The sequence below is a fragment of the Electrophorus electricus genome, chromosome 3 (assembly GCF_013358815.1).
Source record: "Electrophorus electricus isolate fEleEle1 chromosome 3, fEleEle1.pri, whole genome shotgun sequence".
NCBI classification, from domain to species: domain Eukaryota; kingdom Metazoa; phylum Chordata; class Actinopteri; order Gymnotiformes; family Gymnotidae; genus Electrophorus; species Electrophorus electricus.
Genome location: NC_049537.1, coordinates 29,970,001 through 29,988,756, shown reverse-complemented (window position 1 = coordinate 29,988,756; position 18,756 = coordinate 29,970,001). Strand labels below are relative to the sequence as shown.

The following is an 18,756-nucleotide window of genomic DNA, read 5'->3' as shown; positions in this document are numbered from 1 at the left end:
ACCGTTTGTGTCGAGCAAAAAAAGTCTATTTATTCTGCTTATGAGGTCTTTCAAATTAAAAAACATGCCACAAAGACAAATCAGAATTTTGACTTCACTGTTGCAGCACGCCAAGTAAGTGCTTTAAAAAAAACAACAACACACACACAAACTGAAAATGAGCTTTATACAGCAGTAGACCAACTGAAGCACAGACACAATAATACACACAAACCAATAATGATCTAAGGCTGAAAAAAAAGATCATGCATATTAATGAGTTTTTTTTTTCTTCTTTTTTTGGTCCGCGAGATAAATCATCCTTTGACCGACAGGGATCCAATTGGCCTGTAAGAAGACTCACAGCTAGACACAGAAACTTACCTGCAACTCCTGAATGCAAGAAAAAAGGAAAGACAACAGCACTGTTAGATAGTTAAGAAAGAAGCCAAAAAGAAAGAATGAATGCAGTCAAGATTAAAGCAGCGGTAGGTAACCCATATAAATATAACTGTGTCATATTTGCTTATAAACTGTCACTATGTCCTGACAGTAGCACATGAGAGAGAACCTGTGAAAGGAAAAAAGTCTCTTTTGGCCTCACTTAGACCTCCTAATGCCAAGAAACCCCCGTGGCCTGATCAAAACAACCAATCAGTGCCTGGAGAAGTGACAGAGTGTCAATCACTGCTTGTGTATATGCATGCTCTCATTCAGTCACATGCATTCAGTGAGCAGCTTCAGGAACTTTACAAAAGAAATGGAGGACAAACCACCACCATCAATGAGAAAAGTGTTTATGTTTGATGAGCAGCTAGCCAATTAGCTAATTAACACAGCTAGCTAATTAAAATGAGCATTTCTCATTTTACTGTGATGTTGCAGTTGAGGCAACATTAGCTCGTTTCCAATGCTAAGGCTACTGATTAGCATTGTTTCATTGCACAGGCAATCATATCGGTTTGCTCTTTTTCTTGATATTTATGTATGCCACGTGCCCTCACAGCTAAATGTGCTCATAAGTGGTTTGCTGCTTATTTAGCACGAGAGTTTGTGTTATCAAACAAACATCAAAGCATTGAAGTGTTAGTACTTTTACTGAGTAGACATTGCTGTACATTAATTTTCATGTGTAAAAGATTAATTTCTGCTTGTTTATTGGCCATCAGTGTTGGCACTTCACAACACACACTGCAGCCTCTTCTGCAGGAAGTGGTTTTGGAGGCAGGGTTGGAGCACAGTGGAGAGGGAGGGGGAGGAGCCTCGTACTAATTTGAATTTAAGATCCGTCCCTGTCTTCTGAATCTTACACAGAAACATGTACATGCTTTCTCCCTTCTTCACACTAACATTTTCCCAAAGATACACACATACGCACAAAACCTCTTCTACAGATTATCATTAAAGTCATTGATATGTTCTAGACCCCTGGATTTAAGCACTATGGCAAAGTACCAAATTTATCAACAGAAACAGAAGAAGTGTTCCCAGAGCGCCCCCAGCAGGTAAGCCCTCACCTCTGCATCCTCCAACTCCACATCCAGGAAGTCAAAGTCCTTGAACACGCCAAACTGCTGCTCGCTTCCTGCATCCTCTGCCTGCACTTCCTCCTCGCGTGTCACTTCCTCCACAGTGGAGATAAGGCTGGTCTGCTGGTCCCCAGCGTCTAGGTCTTCATTTGAGGAGAACACCACCTGCAGGAAAGCAAAGTCAACAGAGATATATTTTACAGACAGCACAACGCGGAGACAATATTTACAGGTTATTTTTAAATCGGACTTGCAGGCAGTTTATCTTACTGAGGGATTTTTAGGTAGGCCAGACTCTGGTCCGCACAGGGAAAGGACATTCATCAGCTTCTCACGCGTCCTCCTCTGGAATCAAACAACAAAGCAAAGCTGGAAATACACAGTAGGCACGTTCATTTGTATTAGTTCATTATACACGCTTCATACATAGCAGAAAAAATAAAGTTGATTATATCCTGAGATTTATCACCATGGGAATGTCTTGGCCAAAAATTAAAAGAAAATATTTAGTTTATTAAAATAATTGATTTAGAGAGAAAAAGTTAAAGAAGTAAAACGAGATTAAAGCCGAATTAAAAATAAATATGATTAATACAAGATATAAAGTGCTTAAACATATAAAGAGTTTTGTTCTGCTCAGTGGTTAAGGTACTTGACTTGTAATCAGAAGGTTGCCAGTTCAAGCCGCACCACTGCCAGGTTGGCCCCCTGAGCAAGACCCATAACCCTCAATTACTCAAGTTGTGTTTAGTCAGAATTGCATGTCGCTTTGGATAAAAACGTTAACTAAATGTCATAAGCATAAATTACAAATCATCCTTCAGATATGCTGCACCTGAGAGAGCTGGGGTCTCTTCCAGCTGACCGGCACCAGGCCGTTGGAGTTTGACCCGGAAGACGTTGAGGAGGTGCTCCTCGTCACAGCGATGACCTGTGGTTTTCCGTTACGACCTGCTGCAGTGCGCTGGTCTCCGTACTTGTGCCCTATAATGGGTGTCTGAAAGAACAAAAGTCCAAAGCCAATAAAATCCCAGTTCTGAACTGATTCTGTTGAGCCTAACTTCAGGATCTGAACATGAAAAATCATATGAGGGGAACAGACTGTGTCCACACAGGCTTTAATAACCTGGGCGCGCACACACACATACACACTCACACACACGTTCATATATCAACACTGACTGCCATCCCTTGCCCTAGTGCAAAGACAACCCCTGATGAGCGTCCCCACTGACGTAGAAGAACTCCAAGGCTGGTGGACACTACTGTGGTCATCTGCTAAAGGTTCACTCAGAGGTCAATAAGGGCGAGAGAGCACACACAAGCACATTCACCTCAGAGATGTCAAAGTGGAAGTCTAGTGTTTTTCCAGGGAGCTCCTTGGAGGCGTTGTTGAAGATACGGGTGAAGGTGATCTCGGGCGAGCCCGACGACTCGGCACTGCTGGAGCGCTGCATCTCGTCAGGCACTGCCAGGCTGGCGGAGCGGGACACCACCAGCTTCAGAATGTTCTGGGCCTCCCTCCAGTACAGGCTCTACACACACAGGTTGTAAAATGGCTCATATGTAATGCAAATATTAAAAAGTAACTTTCTGGACGATTCAGCTGGAAACACACATAGCACATCCATCTGGAACAGGAAAGTAAAGTTATACCTTCAGAAAGACCTGCCTGACTTCACTCACACACACACACACACACACCTGAACATATTTGCCTATGATCTTCATGATCTCCAGGTTGAACTGTTTGACGGGGGCTGCTGACAGGTCGATATGACTCAGCAGGCTGTAGATGATGTGCAGCAGAGACTGTTGCATGCTGGGTAGTCCCTTCTCTAGCAGCTAAACACAAATATTGAAAGGGGGGGGGGAGGATTATTCTATACCATCAACAAACGCATTATATTTCAATGACTGACTCAAACACTTCAGAAGAAGTGACAAACAAACAAAGGAAAACCAAACATTAGTGCATTACCTCAGCCAGGTAGGTGACCAGGCTGAAAGTGATGTCAGCGAAGGCGTCATGTAGGTAGCGACAGACGACGTTGATCCAGTTGGTGCTGTCGCGCGAGTAGCTGTGTGTGGAGTACAGGCTCATCATGTGGGCCAGGTTGGCGAGCGTGGCTGACTTCTCCTCGCCGCACGCCCGGCCAATGCGCTCGGCCGTCTCCTTGCAGAACACCGTGGGGCTGTCGAAGTGCTGGATCAGGTGCGGAAGCAGGCACAGGATGTTCAGCGGGAAACCTGCAAGAGCGAGGAAAAGTGTGCGGGATCTGAACAGACACTGTACATCTGACAAGATGATCGTATCCAGCACCAATTCAGGCAAGTTGCTTGTATAGCCAGTGTCAAGTTTAAAGCCATTCTCTCTCACCACAGAGGTACCGCGTGAGGAATGAAGTACACGTTCCCCCAGGAAATGCTTCTACATTTGTCCTCTTTTTCATATTTAGCGATTATAGTAAAACTGTAGTTCATAAACCTCATCACGCAGAACTGTGCCATGACGGTGATGTACAAGTACGGTGGAACGAAATAACGCCACCTGCAACCGAAATAATGCTGCCTTCAGCCATACTCTCACCTGCCAGCTGCGAGGGGTCGACGAGGGCGTGGCGGGAGACGCTGATGAGCCTGCTGAGCAGGTGTATGGTGAGCTCCTGCGTGGCGGCCGAGGTGAAGCCCTTCAGGAAGAGCTGCAGCAGGCCAGGGAAGTTGTACCAGCGCAGCTTGGCCAGCACCCTCTCCAAGTGCTCCCGGCTCTCGGACCTCTCCAGGGGCAGCTGCGCCAGCAGCCTGTTGAGCAATCGCAGAGCCAGAAGGTACTCGAACTCGTAGTCCGACTCCAGCAGTGACGCCGCGATCCAGAACACTGTCGCCAGCAGATTGGTGGGGTCCACCGGGGGGCCCGACTCTCCCAGGCCGGCCACGCCCCCTCCTCCTCCACCACCTCCTTCCCCCCCTCCCCCTTCTCCGCCTCCCGGGACTCCGCCCTCACACAGAGAGGATAAGCTGCGCGTCCGGGCCAGGTTGCCGTGGCTGCCGCTCAGGCGGTCTGCCACGTCGAGCGTGTTGCTACGGGGACGGTCTCCCTTGTACTTGCCCACGAGACTGGCACGGAGCGAGCTGCTGCGAGCGTGGCTGTAGTGCCCGTGGAACAGACCGCCGCTGCTCATGTTCAGCTGGCCCGTGCTCTTCCTGTTGCTGGCAAACTTGGTGCCCAGAACGGGGTCGTGTGTCGAAGCCCTTTGGAAAATGGGAGATTGTAGAGGGGTTGTGTGTTATTTTTTCCTCTGGGGTTAATTAAGAATAAACTGGTATGGGACAGGTGCATGTGTACAGTAAACGCGTGATCGTGTGCACACGGAGGTGTTCATCTTACTGTGATAGTGCAGTGAGCAGGTCGTAGTTCTTCATGCTGTCAGCCAGAGTGTCTATTCCAGCCTCCAGAGTCAGCAGCAACTCGATCACAAAGCCCTGAGAGGAAGAGGATGTGATGAAGGTAGTGCTTCGTGGCTGGCTGTCATTACTTCTAGCTGGAGAGAGGATTAGCTAGTACCACAATTATCCTTGTACTTCAGGAACTGTTCACAGTTTCTCTTGCATTTCATGAAATGTTTCGGTTTTACTGCTCTTACCTGGGCCTCCTCTCCAGGGTCTCCTACAGTCTCCACCAGGCGAGAGAGCAGATCCAACAGCGTGGAGGCTGTGAGCGGCTGCTTCAGTGCCCTGAAGATCTGGAAGGAGCGTCCGGCGTAGTGTCGGGAGGAGCAGGACAGGGCGGTGTGGAGAGCCACCTCGCTGAGCAGCTGGTCGATCTGAACACCTGTCCACAGGCCAAACCGCACGCGACAGCCTTCACCACCGAGCACGCAGTGCACCAAGCCCGCGAGAGAACAAAAACAAAGTAAAGTGAATGAGCGAGGAGAGCAGGAGCGTGAACTCACCTGACTGCGTCTGTTTGAACACGGTGACGACGTGTCTGAGGAAGACGCTGAGCTGCTCAGCACTCTTGATGTTGGGGTTTTTGGGAGACATGTCCTCATGGTTCCACAGAGGACCTCGCTTCCTGCAAGCCAGCCAATCAGAGCAGACAGGGAGTGAGCGCCGGGAGGGGAGAGACTTAGAGGAACATATCAGACATGGCACATGATGGCAGACGGGAAAAAAAAATACTGACAGTGGAGACAGTCGAGTTACACTGCACACACACAGGAAAATGGCACACGTGCACACACATGCAACTATACCCTCTCCAATTAGACAAGGCTGTGGACACAAGACAAGACACAAACACTGAGCACAGACACTCCTGTGTGTTATAAAGGCAACACCTACAGTACCATCAAATACTCCAGAAGCACCCTGAGTGACAGACTAAAGTCATATAACAAGACAAAACTGCAGAATCTAAAAAAAAACCAAAAAAACATTTACAAACAACAACCACCACCACCACCACCACAAGCAGACACACTGCAGCAGTGTCTACGTGTACACACAGTGGACACAGAGCTTGCAGAGGTGCCTACCTGGAGCTGATGAACTCAATGAGGTGTTTGACCTTCTCGTCCTGCTCGAGGGACAGATCCACCTCCCCGATCAGCGCCGGTGGGAGGTGGGGCAGGGCTGAGCCACCCAGACTGATACTGGAGGACGTGGAGCTGGAACTCAGGCCCGAGTCCGTCATGGGGGACGGCTGGTAGTCGGGGACCAGCTCTGCCACGCCTGGTGGGAGGAGGACAGATAGTCAGAGGAAGAAAAGCAGAGAAATGGAGAGAAAGAGGAAGAGAAGGAGGGAAACCTGCCTGCTTAACACAGTAGGAGGTAGCAAAGGAGAAAACTGACTAGCATTTGGCTTTTTGATAAATACTTCTGGAAGCTAATAAATACCCTGCAAATATTTCTATGCAAAAAGGATTCAGGCATGAAGGCACCCAGTTTCTGTGCCTATACAGACCTGTGAGGTTGAACTCCTGCGGTGGGGGTTTAACAGTCAGAACTCTGGGCTCGTGGAACTCCCGGTTACGCAGCAGGACAGAGGCCAGTGATTGGACGCTGGTGTTGGTTCCCTGGACCACCAGCAGGTGAAGCAAAAGACGCTTGCAGTGCTCATAGACCTCCGGGTGCTGGTGGTCAAAACCTGCAGAGAGAGAGCGTCAGGAGTCAGTGACCACTTACACAAGTGTGCACACAAAAGATCAAAGAACAGAGCTCCTGCTTGCCATATGAGAGTGCTGGGTGCCACCCCAGTGAGTAAAGAATCTCAGTAAAAACACTAAAAAGCTTTTGCCGACTGTCAATGACGGGAACAAGTGCTTACTGTGAGGGTGCATTACACATGGTCTTAGTGTGAGGGGGCATTACACATGGTCTTAGTGTGAGGGGGCATTACACATGGTCTTACTGTCGTATTTTTGAGAGCATCTAGTCTGCATTTATGTCCTTTGTATATGACACCAATACAGTAATAAGGAAAGACTTGATTTGATGGGACACTAATAAAACCCCATAACACACCAGAATCAAGTTTTTGACCCAAAACCAAATTTTTCCACAAACAGATCACTGCAACTTCTAGTTCAAAATGGTGTGTGTGTGTGTATATTTTACCAATGAAAATGGCATGCAGTAGAAGATGCAGATAGGCGCTCCACTCCACTTTGACTCCATGGTCCACAATTAGGTCAGTGAGCAAGATGACTGCAATGTTACACCTGCACAGGTGAGAAGGCGAGCGTGTTAAAGTGAATGCTCTCATCACGCATTTATCGGCCTGTGGGCACACTGGGTATGTATTTATGAACGTGATTATGTAGTTCCTATGAGGAGGTTTGGGGTGAGGTGGTCTTATATAGCTGGAGTTGAGCTTTATTAGCTAATATTGATTTTAAATTGCCTGGATGCAGTCAGGGGCGTGACAACGGCTACGTTCTTGAAGGGTGATGCTGATAATACAGAGGTTTTGATTGTTACTCCAGACATTACGGCCTCGATTAAGCAAAGTCTTGGCTATTTTTCCTCTGCTGCCCAGCCTAGCATACGTAACTTAGGTGTCTTAATTTATCAGTCTGTCATGACACCCACATTAAGCAACTGTCCAAGTGTTGCTTTTTTTTTTTCACTTGCGAAATATCAAATATCAAATGGTCTCAAAGTGCTAGATGTGCTCATACATGCCAATATCTCATCTCACATTTATTACTGTAATGTTCTCTCTTCTTCACCTTGTAGATCTGCTCTAAATCGTCTGCAGGTGATTCAGAATGCAGCTACTACTCACTAGGTCAAATAGACAATCCCACAACCCCCTCGCTGAAATCTCTCCACTGACTTCCTGTTTTGTATAGAATCCAATTAAATCTTCTTAGCATTGCATATAGACTGTTGCAGGGTCAGGGCCCTACCTGTGTGTCTAACCTACTCTCTCCTCATATACCACCGCACTCTCTCACCAAGGTGAAATAGGTATTTTACATTTTCCACAAAATCATCTAAAGACTCGTGGAGATTTGTGGCAGTAGCACCCTAACTGTGGTCATCTACTATGAGGCTTGCAGTGTCTGATGACTCTTATAAAGACCAGTGCAAGACACACATTTGTAAAGAGGTCGGTGAGTAAATACACTGCACTGTGATTGTGTGTGCTCTCTAGGTGCTGTTTTACTGATGTATCTCATCTTTTATTCTACTTGTAGTTTTACTATCTATACTCTGTAAAGCACTGTGTGTGTGTGTGTGTGTGTGTGTGTGTGTGTGTGTGTGAGACCTGTGAAGAGAGACTCCAGGTGTGGTGGTTTCAGGTAGATGGTCGACCAGCGGGGACCAGCAGCCTCCTGTGGGTGGGAAAGGGAGGGGCTCGGGACGGTTGTGGTCCATAACCTTCAGACGCCAGTTAGCATAGACCGGCATAGAGTCACCTGGGCCCAGAGTGAAGGAGGAGAGGAGAGGGAGTCACATGGAATGATTAAGAACAACTAACCATGTTTATCTATTTATCTCCAGAGTAGGGTCATAAGTAGTAGTTCACTTGTTAATGGTGTGCGCATTTTTGTGCGTGTATGAGAGTGTGTCTATTTATGTGCATGTGTGTGTGTGTGTGTGTGTGTGTGTTTCTCTCTCACTCTTCTCCTCCTCATAGGATCCTCCTGAGCTGCTACTGTAGCGGGACTCCAAGCGATGATGCTGTCTGTTCAGATTGCTGTTCAGCCCACTGTAAATATCCAGATGAGCGTAACTGTGCACATGTATACACACACACACACACACACACACACACACACACACACACACACACACACACACACACAATCACCACAAGCAGTTCACTGAACATTAAAAAATGTGTGTAACTGTGTGAAAGGGGTAAATGCTTGGGTGTATGAGTGTGTGTGTGTGTGTGTGTGTGTGTGTGTGTGTGTGTGTGTGTGTGTGTGTGGTGTGCTATAAAAGGCAAGCAATTGAATCCTTACTTATCCTCTATGTTTGAATCCTTGAGCTTGTTGTCGTGGTGACCATCTGGCCCGGGAACCATAGTGTTACTGCTAGATGATGTGCCTGATAGCAGAGACAGGAACTGCTCAATGCCAAAGAGACTCACGACAAAGGTAAAAGGCGGCTAGACACATGGGAGGGGTTTGTGACTAGGCATACCTGTGACAGAGGGGATTTTATAAGAGGACGTGATGCGGTAGTAGGGCGGGTTGTCCATATGAGTGACAGCTGAGCTCACGGGGTCAGTGTGTTCCAGCTCACACATCAGCTCCTCCAGGAGCTGCATGGTCTTATCTCTGCCCAGATACACTACCACACGCTTCACCTGCACAACCACACCTTAACGTTAATGCAACATTTATACAACACACAAACCAACTGTGCTATTTGCATCTGAGGATGTACTGCCCTGTGGTTTATTTGAAACCAAAGCTAACCAGTGCTCTACTCTGATGCTAACGTCATTGACACGCTATGTGTTTGTGGTAAACACTTCAGCGTGTGATTGGTTAAGAAAGGTGTCACTCACATAAGGCAGGAGGCTCGGTTCGCTGTTCACTCCGGACATGCTAATGAGGAAATGAAGGATGATCTTGAGATTTTTGGGCCAGCTGTCGGCCAGAGTGGTCCACACGTTCTCAATCTCCGACCACGCAAACTCGTCCCCATACTGGTGAAACACACAGTTCCCACAACTCACAGTGTATATGTCCTAAAAGTGTCTGTGTGCACTGCATGTGCAGATTATGTTGAGCGCGCGTGCGTGCATGTACCTTGGCAGTCATGAACATGAGGTTGTTTAGGACCATGGTGGTTGCCTGGGGTGATCCCCATCCCTCTCCCCTAAGCCAGCGACGGCTGTTCACCATCATCATCTCACGCCCCTCCTCCTCCTCCTCGGGCTCCTCCTGTCGCCGCGACGACGGCTTGAAGTCCACCAACTCTATGTTGTTCATCCAGGGCAGCAGGTAGTGCAGCATCACCTGCCGACCACCAGGGTGTGCCGTTTGTATCCTCTGACTCACCTCTGCATTAAGAGGGAATCAGTCAGCTGGAGACTTTGTGAAACGAAAATGCGGCCAGCGTAAAAAAGGACAGTTTAAAGCTAACAAGAATTATCTATTACACATGTGCTGATCAAAGTGTGTATGATAGAGCCCTCACATCCCAACTTATGAAATGCCTTGAAAAGGTGCTTAAAGACGAGTTGCTGAAAACTCGAGAGAGTCAGGTCCATTTTAGTGAGGGGTGGAAGGTACAGGTGGCACCCTGCTCACCCTGGTGCTTGAGAATCTACATATTCCAGGAACTACGGCATGATTACCTTTTATTGAATCTTCCTCAGCGTTTAACACCATCCAGTCATATATTTTAGTAAGGAAACTCAAGGATAAATGTTGGCTCAAAATCACTGCCTGGTAGGATGGAGAGAACCCAAAGGTTAAGGCCAGTTGTCAGACCAATTCAGGTCATCCTGTGGTTTGTTTGAAGGCTGTGTACTCTTCTCTACACAACACTACACAGAAGACTGTCGTGGCAATTCCGTAGAGAGACATATAGCAAAATCCGCTGACGACCGTCTTCATAGGTCTTCTTTACGAGGATGAGAATAGCCATGGTTCTGGCATGGAAGATTTTATCAAATGTTTCTTTTTTTTTTTTTTTTTTTTTTACACATCAGTGTAGCCAAAACTAAAGGCATGCTTTCTGATTTTAGACACCACCACATTGCTCAGGACAAAAATGTTATCAAAGAAATGGAGATCGAGAGGGTTACCGAATATGAGGGTCCAGGTACAATAACGGACACATTCTCGACTTATTCCCTGTGTAAAAAGTGCCTATAGTGTTTTGTCTGAGGAAGCTAAGGTTCTTTAATATTGATAAAACCTTACTGGAAATGTTTTCACAGACTTTTAAAGAGCTTGTTTGATGTTCTTCAGTGATTTGTTGGTTTTGCTGAAAAACCCCAAACAGCATCATCAAACAAGCTAGCAAGCTGATAGGAGCAGCAGAGCAGTGGAGCTGAGCTGTGTGACGGAAGGATGTGAGTAAGGACAGGCCTCTTCCCCCGGACTGTACCCACTACACTTTGATTTCCCTTTTCTTCCATCATTCTTTACAGAATGCCTTTACTGAAGACAAACAGGTACAAATGTTTTCATCGCAGCAGTCATCAGACCACTGTTGCCTTTTGATGTTCTTTAGGCTTTGTTTATGTTGTCCTGTTGTTTTATACTGTCGTTGAAAGCATTTTTTCCTCTTTTTTTTAATTTAAACTATGAATTGCCCTAAAAGGAGTTTTAGCAATAAATGAAATGAGCATTACAGTATGTGCGAGTGTGTTTTTCTGTTTGTGCATTTGTGTGCGTGCGTACCTGAGAAGATGGGCAGTGTGAGCTCAGGATAGGTTCGTGCCAGCTCTTCGCTCAGCTGGTAGTAGGAGACGGAGTAGAGGGGGGGCAACGGGGAGGGTGGGGTCAGAACACCGTCGGCACGCTGGATCTCCAGCTTATGGGCGTACCGGAACAGCTTTGGCTCCAAGATCTAACACGGGCGTGAACAAACACCCCCTCCCCATCAGACCACCGGACCTTCTGAAGCAGCCTCCAAGTTTCTTCATAGTTAACAATGTAGCACTTTCAACGCAAGTAAATGCAAACTTAAAACTGTATGAATGTCTAATGTCGTACATGATTCTGTATTTAGAATACTGTGTAGTAGTTCTACAACCATGTGTGAGCATGTGGGAGCCTGTGTAGGGGTGTGTGCGTGCGCATTACCTGAAGTAACTGCATAGCAACCTCATAGATATCTCTGGACGAGTCCGCAGCCTTAAACAGAATCAAGTTCAGCAGCACCACTGTGTCAAATTGATAATCCCTGTCACACACACACACACACACAGAGACAGAGTCAGCCGTCAGCCTTCCAGCCTCAGTAGTTCGGTTGACACACACAGAGGTGGGGGAGGGGTACCTGCTGTGGAAGACGTTGGCAATGGCGCGGAAGCACCCGCTGGCGACCCTGCGGGAGCCTGTGTAACATCGGTCCACCGCCCAGAACAGCAAGTTGCTCTGCTCAGGGTTCAACTCCAACAGCAGCATGACTGCCTCACAGCCCAGCTGGTGCACCTGCGCACGCACACACACACACAAAATTTACCAGAAATTATTTAAAAAAAAAAAAAACCTTTTTTAAAAAATTCTAAAGGTTTTCTCAAAGTTTACTTCAAATACCCTTCAATCCTGCCAGATGTCAACATCAACGGAAACAAGGTTCTGGAGACCATTTACACCAATGATGACAATGCAAGATGTGTGTGTGGTTACCTTGCGGTCCTGTGAGTCCAAGATGTTGTCCAGCCATTTGTAGAGGTATCCATCTGACGAGAGACCGACGTTATCAGCGACTGGACCACAACACAACACAGCAGACATGGCCTGGAGGCATGCACACATAAGACACAGACAAGTTAAATGCACCAAACATGTTAACTAAGTAAAAAGATCAATCAGGCACTGCTGGCAATTAACCCTGCATGCGTACGTGTCTGTGAGTGTGTGTGCATGCACATGTGTGTGCTGTTATCTGTTCATTTGCATGCTGTGGTTGCTGTAGCAGTCTAGAGGTTTGGGTGTGTGCGCGCGCGTGCTTGCGCATTCTGTAAGAGTACAGTAATGGTGTCTGTTGATTTGCGGTCTCTTTAACGGTCTAGTAGAGATTGTGTGTGTGTGTGTGTGTATTTTCTTACTTTAAGAGCACAGTACTGGTGTCTGTTGATTTGCATGTTGCGGTCGCTGTAACGGTCCAGAGGTGTGAACATGATACTGAAGGGTCCAGCCCAGTGACTGAAGAGCATGAAGAGACTATGTCTCAGAGACTGCTGTGGGAAAATACTCCTCCTCTGGTGCACTGCAGCAAACACACACACACAAAAAAGAAGTAAATGGACCTTTCAAACAGGACTCAGCTCTATTTGTGTGTGTGTGTGTGTGTGTATACCTGGCACGTTCTGGATGATGTTTGCCACCAGGGCACTGAAGTGTGAGCGGATGTCTCGGAGTGTGTCTGATTCCTTGTCATTTTCTGCTTCCAGTAGCTGCCGAGTCAGATCTACATATTCCAGCAAGGTGCTGTTCAGAGACTGGCTCTCTCCGTCCAGACCCCCGCTCCCACTGTGTGTGTGCCCCACACACACACACACACACACACACACACACAGGTCAGATACAGACCAATAGAGTACTAGGTCCACTAGTCTACTTTGTAATTTTTATAGAATTAAGAAAACGCCTGCTGTTTTCACACCTGTTTTTTTTTTCCTTCAACATCCAACAACACAATTCTGAATTTGACTTTAAAGCATAATTATGAACACACACAAAGAATCAGAGAGAGAGAGAGAGAGAGACACACACACACACACACACACAGACAGACAGGCAGACAGACACTCACATCTGGCTGATGACTCCAGAATCAGCCAACAGCTCAAAGATCCGGACCAGCTGGACTCTGAGAATATCGCGCCTTCTGCGTCGCTTCATATTCTACACTCACAGGAAGACAGAGAGAGAGAGAGAAAAAAACAAACAGACAGGTAGACAGAGAAAACGAAAAAGCAAGTGTGTGTGCGAGAGAGGGTGAGAGAAAGGTCAACTGTTATACAAAACCAGTTAACAGACCACAGCTTTTAATTTATGTGAGACAGATTTCATTATTTCAGGTTGTTTTTGTAGCTCTCCTCAGAAGAGTTAAATAAAGGAGGGCTAGTGTGGGGAGGTGACCCAGATGAGCTCAGCTGACCTCTGGCCTTCTCTCTAAAGCCTCCTTAATGATTGGGTTCAGTTCCTCCATGAGCTCTCTGAAAGACACACAATCAGAGCATTAGAGCGAAGGCCCCCACCACACACACACACACACACACACACACACACACACACACACACACACACACACACACACACACACACACACACACACGGTTAGGGCCGTACAGACACACACTGCCAATGAGACACAAACTTCATGATGGGGTGAAACAGTAACAAACCCTCCTAAAACACGTGCACACACACCTGAAGGCAACAGGGTTGGTCCGGCCAAGACCCAGTACGAGAGACTCAGTGATGTCCATACTCTCTGAGCGCATCATAGGAACCACGTGCTTGAACAAGGAGGATGGGGACGGAACACCAATGATCTACACACACACACACACACACACACACACACACACACACACACACACACACACACACACACACGCTTTCATTAAATTATATTTCTTGGGCAAGATACTTGGACAGAAGAAGTATTCTAATCCAAGCACCACTCGAAAACAGTATAGCTCAAACTCAGGTTAGTGCATGGATCTGACCTTGGAGTCGTAGCTGTAGCCGCTGTCTGGGGTGGACGCCAGCGTCTCTGGTGGGGAGCAGCGGACAGAGCCGGGGGCCGAGGATGAGGAGGACGAGGAGGAGGTGGCGGAACTGCAGCAGAGGATGAGGTAGTTCCTCCACAGGCCCACGTAGGAGTCACCGCTGCTGCTCAGACTGTTCATCTTCTTAGCGTTGATGGGGCTACTGTAGGAGCAGGGGTCGGGGGCAAAAGGTCAACGGGTGGTGTCGGAGGAGCGCTCCTGCACAGGTGTGTTGGTGGGGGCGGGACTAAACTGGCAAGCTCAGCAGGATATAGCAGGATATTTGTAGTCTCTTCACATAAGTGTATTGGGGCTTGTGCAACATTTACACACACACACACACACACACACACACACACACACACACACACACACACACACACACACACACACAAACTATGAGCTCCTAACTGTCTCCTTACTTGATGTCGACTTGCGGAGAGAGCAGTTGAAGGCGGGTGGAGGCAAAGACCCAGGCGTAGCCCAGAGCTGTGGGGCAGTGCTTGGGGAGGTGCTCCTGTCGCAGGTAGCTGGACAGGGTGATGACCCACGGGTCCTGGCCCTGGGTCACATGGGCAAACACCCAGATGTGGGACGGGCTGACTACATCAAACTGATGACTAATGGGGGAGGAGCTCCACTCAGCCAGTGTCTGCAGGTCTATACCACTGGGACAGTAGAGTAGGCTGGTCTGAGAGAGAGGAGGAGAGGGGGCGATTGAGAGAGAGCGAGAGAGGAGGGAGAGAGTTGTGTGTGAAGAATATTTGAGAGAAGAGAGAGACATTGCTGAATGTGTTAAAACATCAGCACAATGTTTATAACTACCACTCTTTCAAAGAAACAATCAGACTTAAACCAATCACATGTATGTCCATACAATTATTTATTTAACTATATGTGCGTCATCACATATAGGCACAGGTAAGTGTGTGTGTCTGAGAATGTATATAAGGGTCTCTACATCAGGTCTATATATGAGGCTTCATTATCTATATTTTAGGTATTTTTTACCGCCACAGTTTAATTACTTTTAATAGTTCTGATAACCGCTTTGATAACAGTTAATTACAATCCATGCCAATGAAACAATTTAAATTTTAATTTGTATTTGAGAGAGAGAGAGAGAGAGAGAGAGAGAGAGAGAGAGAGAGAGAGAGAATTGAAACGGGGAAGGGAAGAGGAGAGAAAGGAGAGAAAAGGTTACACATAAAAGCCTAATGGTGAGAGCTAAAGATGCATAAAAGAGGTAATGGACTCGTTACTGAGTACAGTCTGTTATGTCGGAGAACACGTGTGGTACGCTACCTGGTCAGCCCCAGTAAGGTGAATAAAGCTTTCCAGAACTGAAGCGCTCACCCTGTCCATCACATCTATAGCCAACTCCTCATCACCCTGAGGGAGACAGAGAGAGAGAGGGAGGGAGAGATATTGATCTTGACTCATCACTGCATTACCATACATGCAAATAAATGTGAGGGAACGAGGGGTTTCCTGGGTGCGGTGGTTACCTTGGCAATGCCGAGGGCGTTGTGCAGTGCACGGACCTCTTTGAGTACGTTGACGGCGAGGCGACGAGTGGCCGGCCGGCAGCTGCACAGCACTACCAAGGCCAGGCCCTCCACCACATGCAGAACACTCAACACCAGGGGGCGCTCCAGAGACAGACAGCCACTCCGGTTAGAGCCCTAAGAGACACAGGCAGGTTATGGACACAGTTATGGACCAATCTAAACATGTATGTTCCCGGGAAAGTCCACAGGGCCAAAGGGCTGTGTAATTCTGCCGTTCATCCAGGTCGATAGGCAGAATTTGTGGGGAACTTCCAGTGAATCCGCTAGGGATGCAGACTTCAGCAGACTTCGTTTGTGGCATTATCCAAACACAGATGTGAGGACAAACGCAGGAGGAATGATTCTGATCACAGATTTTCTAAAATGTAATAAGCGCATGTTATCTATGGGATCATGGATGCATTGAACTGTAACTGCTTTTAAATTCTATACAACTTCTGATCTTCAGTAACAACTGATCCACTGGCTTATGAGGTTATGACTTTAACTCATTCTGTAATCTGTATCATCAGAAACTGCACGCCTCTAAGTGTTCCAAGAGGGAGAGGGTCTGCGCGATGGGATCAGGGAATAAACCCTTTGCCTGTGAGCAAACAAGAGCAACAGTGCGTGCTGTGCTCATCCAGCTTCCAATATTGTTGTTGTAGTAACCACAGAAATGAGTGGAGTTGACAGCAAGAGACAGACAGAGCAAGCGGTAGGGCTGTGGTACCTGTGCATCTTGGCTGCGGTTGCTGCTCTGCACCGCCTGCTTCCACTGGATGATGAGCTGTAGCAGCATCTTGACGGCGTTGTCCAGCAGGGTGGGGTGAACATCCGTCACCTCACGCACCACAAAGTACACAAAGCCCGACAGCACATCCTCCCTCCACTCGGGGAAGTCCACCATCAGTGCCTGCAGCGTGGTGAAGGCCAGACCACGCAGCTCCTCATCCATGTGGATGGTTAGTCTGGGAGAGGTGCACACGGGCACGTGCATGCACACACACACTTTACTGTAAGCTTGGTGGTGATCAGTTTCCAGGACTTCAAGATATTTTCAGTGATGATCTAGCTGGTATAACACTGGGACCACACCACACATTAATGCGCTCTGCTGTGCTGCCTGCTGACAAATCTAGACTGAACACAGCCCTTTTACTAGTCATACTAAGTGGAGTCTTTAATAAATTATACCCACTGTGAGCTACCGCTACCAAATCTGATGTCATGTTATAGTCCTTTTTCCTTAACAATGTGTTTGAAAAGACAAGGCTACAAAAAAAAAAAAAAAAAAAAAAAAAAAAAAAAAGGTGTTTAGCCATTAGCCAGCATTTAGCTGACTCAAACAGGTCGGTCCCATTCACAGTTTTGACCCTGACTTCCCCCGACTAAGTCGCTCAACAATAACCAAGACACGTTTGAAACCACTTCTCCTAGCCAGAGTTGAATCACCTTTGCAGGCAAAACAATCTAGCAAGCATGTCAACTTCAGCAGATAAAACAAACACACATTATTCCAATTTAATATTATACACCTATTAGAGCCACATTGGGAAGAAAGCAACCTTAGTCTAGAAAACCTAATTAAAAAAAAACAAACAAACCACCAGTTACCAGCCAGCAGTGACTAATGTTTACATTGTAATGTTTCAGCCACTTAAGCTGCAGTGTCATCCAGCCTGCATGTGCTATTATGTGACGCGATGTGTTTACAGTGTCACCACATCACTGAGAGGGACCTACTCAAACACTACCATCTTTTCTATAAACTACCATCTGAAAGGTGACATGGTCCTGCACATAACATAGCCCTTGCAGATGGCAATGTCATTGGAAAATTATTCAAATTTGTCCAGATTTTCTGGGACGTGTGGGAACCCTACACAAATATCAGGGATTTGTTTACACCTTGCACTTTACACTAGCATCTCCCATGTGGTCATGACTAAGAGAGAGAGAAAATATCGACCGAATGTGCCATTTTCTCACATGCGCGCGCACCCACCCACAAAAAACAGCTCACCCTCTGTGTATATGCATCAGTGAGTAGCCACAGAAAGTACAGTTCATTGTGTGTGCCTTCCGAAAGGCTCATATCAGCCACTTAAAACACACCACTGTACACCCCCCCCCCCCCCCCCAACAATGAACTCATAAGGAGTCACATGCATCTGAACCCTGCTTCAGAGTGTGGAAAGGTCAGGGGTGAAAGGTCCTTACTTGGCCAGGAGCTCTATAAGGTCCTGTCTGCTCATGCCGTCGGGGATGAGCCTGGGAATGGCGGCCACACACGTGCGGAACAGGTCGATCTTCGGCTTTCGCTCGCCACTATAAGATGGAACACACAAACACGTTATGAACTCCACAAGCTATCAAACCCACAATCGTAAAATGGTTTGGATATCAGCTGAAAGAACGAGAAAGAAGTCAAACAGCACAGATATGAGGTAGAACAGTACAGAAGCTAGACAGCACAGATATGAGGTAGAACAGTACAGAAGCTAGACAGCACAGATATGGAGGTAGAACAGTACAGAATCTAGACAGCGCGGATATCAGGTAGAACAGTACAGAATCTAGACAGCGCGGATATCAGGTAGAACAGTACAGAATCTAGACAGCGCGGATATCAGGTAGAACAGTACAGAATCTAGACAGCGCGGATATCAGGTAGAACAGTACAGAATCTAGACAGCGCGGATATCAGGTAGAACAGTACAGAATCTAGACAGCGCGGATATCAGGTAGAACAGTACAGAATCTAGACAGC

The 18,756-nt window shown here is 47.1% G+C and overlaps 1 protein-coding gene across 7 annotated transcripts in view; it reads right to left on the bottom strand.

Moving 5' to 3' along the window:
- The window catches only part of fryl (furry homolog, like), an 84,031-nt gene that overhangs the window by 13,237 nt on the left and 52,038 nt on the right, over window positions 1-18,756 (bottom strand). For 4 of the 7 annotated variants that reach the window (XM_027022637.2, XM_027022638.2, XM_035524226.1 and 1 more), the window contains 35 exons: window positions 18,207-18,314; window positions 16,717-16,954; window positions 15,942-16,118; window positions 15,739-15,825; window positions 14,856-15,124; window positions 14,392-14,596; window positions 14,090-14,214; window positions 13,818-13,875; window positions 13,470-13,561; window positions 13,014-13,186; window positions 12,763-12,923; window positions 12,341-12,451; window positions 11,988-12,142; window positions 11,792-11,891; window positions 11,387-11,555; window positions 9,782-10,035; window positions 9,538-9,678; window positions 9,168-9,333; window positions 8,987-9,071; window positions 8,639-8,751; window positions 8,284-8,434; window positions 7,128-7,231; window positions 6,475-6,657; window positions 6,047-6,242; window positions 5,462-5,583; window positions 5,153-5,340; window positions 4,897-4,991; window positions 4,099-4,760; window positions 3,490-3,758; window positions 3,213-3,353; window positions 2,843-3,043; window positions 2,344-2,505; window positions 1,779-1,853; window positions 1,497-1,673; window positions 364-372 (listed from right to left, as the gene is read on the bottom strand). In XM_027022637.2, the coding sequence (XP_026878438.2) occupies window positions 364-372; window positions 1,497-1,673; window positions 1,779-1,853; window positions 2,344-2,505; window positions 2,843-3,043; window positions 3,213-3,353; window positions 3,490-3,758; window positions 4,099-4,760; window positions 4,897-4,991; window positions 5,153-5,340; window positions 5,462-5,583; window positions 6,047-6,242; window positions 6,475-6,657; window positions 7,128-7,231; window positions 8,284-8,434; window positions 8,639-8,751; window positions 8,987-9,071; window positions 9,168-9,333; window positions 9,538-9,678; window positions 9,782-10,035; window positions 11,387-11,555; window positions 11,792-11,891; window positions 11,988-12,142; window positions 12,341-12,451; window positions 12,763-12,923; window positions 13,014-13,186; window positions 13,470-13,561; window positions 13,818-13,875; window positions 14,090-14,214; window positions 14,392-14,596; window positions 14,856-15,124; window positions 15,739-15,825; window positions 15,942-16,118; window positions 16,717-16,954; window positions 18,207-18,314 (5,722 nt within the window). The remainder of the gene's footprint in view (window positions 1-363; window positions 373-1,496; window positions 1,674-1,778; window positions 1,854-2,343; window positions 2,506-2,842; window positions 3,044-3,212; window positions 3,354-3,489; window positions 3,759-4,098; window positions 4,761-4,896; window positions 4,992-5,152; window positions 5,341-5,461; window positions 5,584-6,046; window positions 6,243-6,474; window positions 6,658-7,127; window positions 7,232-8,283; window positions 8,435-8,638; window positions 8,752-8,986; window positions 9,072-9,167; window positions 9,334-9,537; window positions 9,679-9,781; window positions 10,036-11,386; window positions 11,556-11,791; window positions 11,892-11,987; window positions 12,143-12,340; window positions 12,452-12,762; window positions 12,924-13,013; window positions 13,187-13,469; window positions 13,562-13,817; window positions 13,876-14,089; window positions 14,215-14,391; window positions 14,597-14,855; window positions 15,125-15,738; window positions 15,826-15,941; window positions 16,119-16,716; window positions 16,955-18,206; window positions 18,315-18,756) is intronic. The other 3 variants (XM_027022634.2, XM_027022635.2, XM_027022639.2) reach the window with 1 other exon arrangement.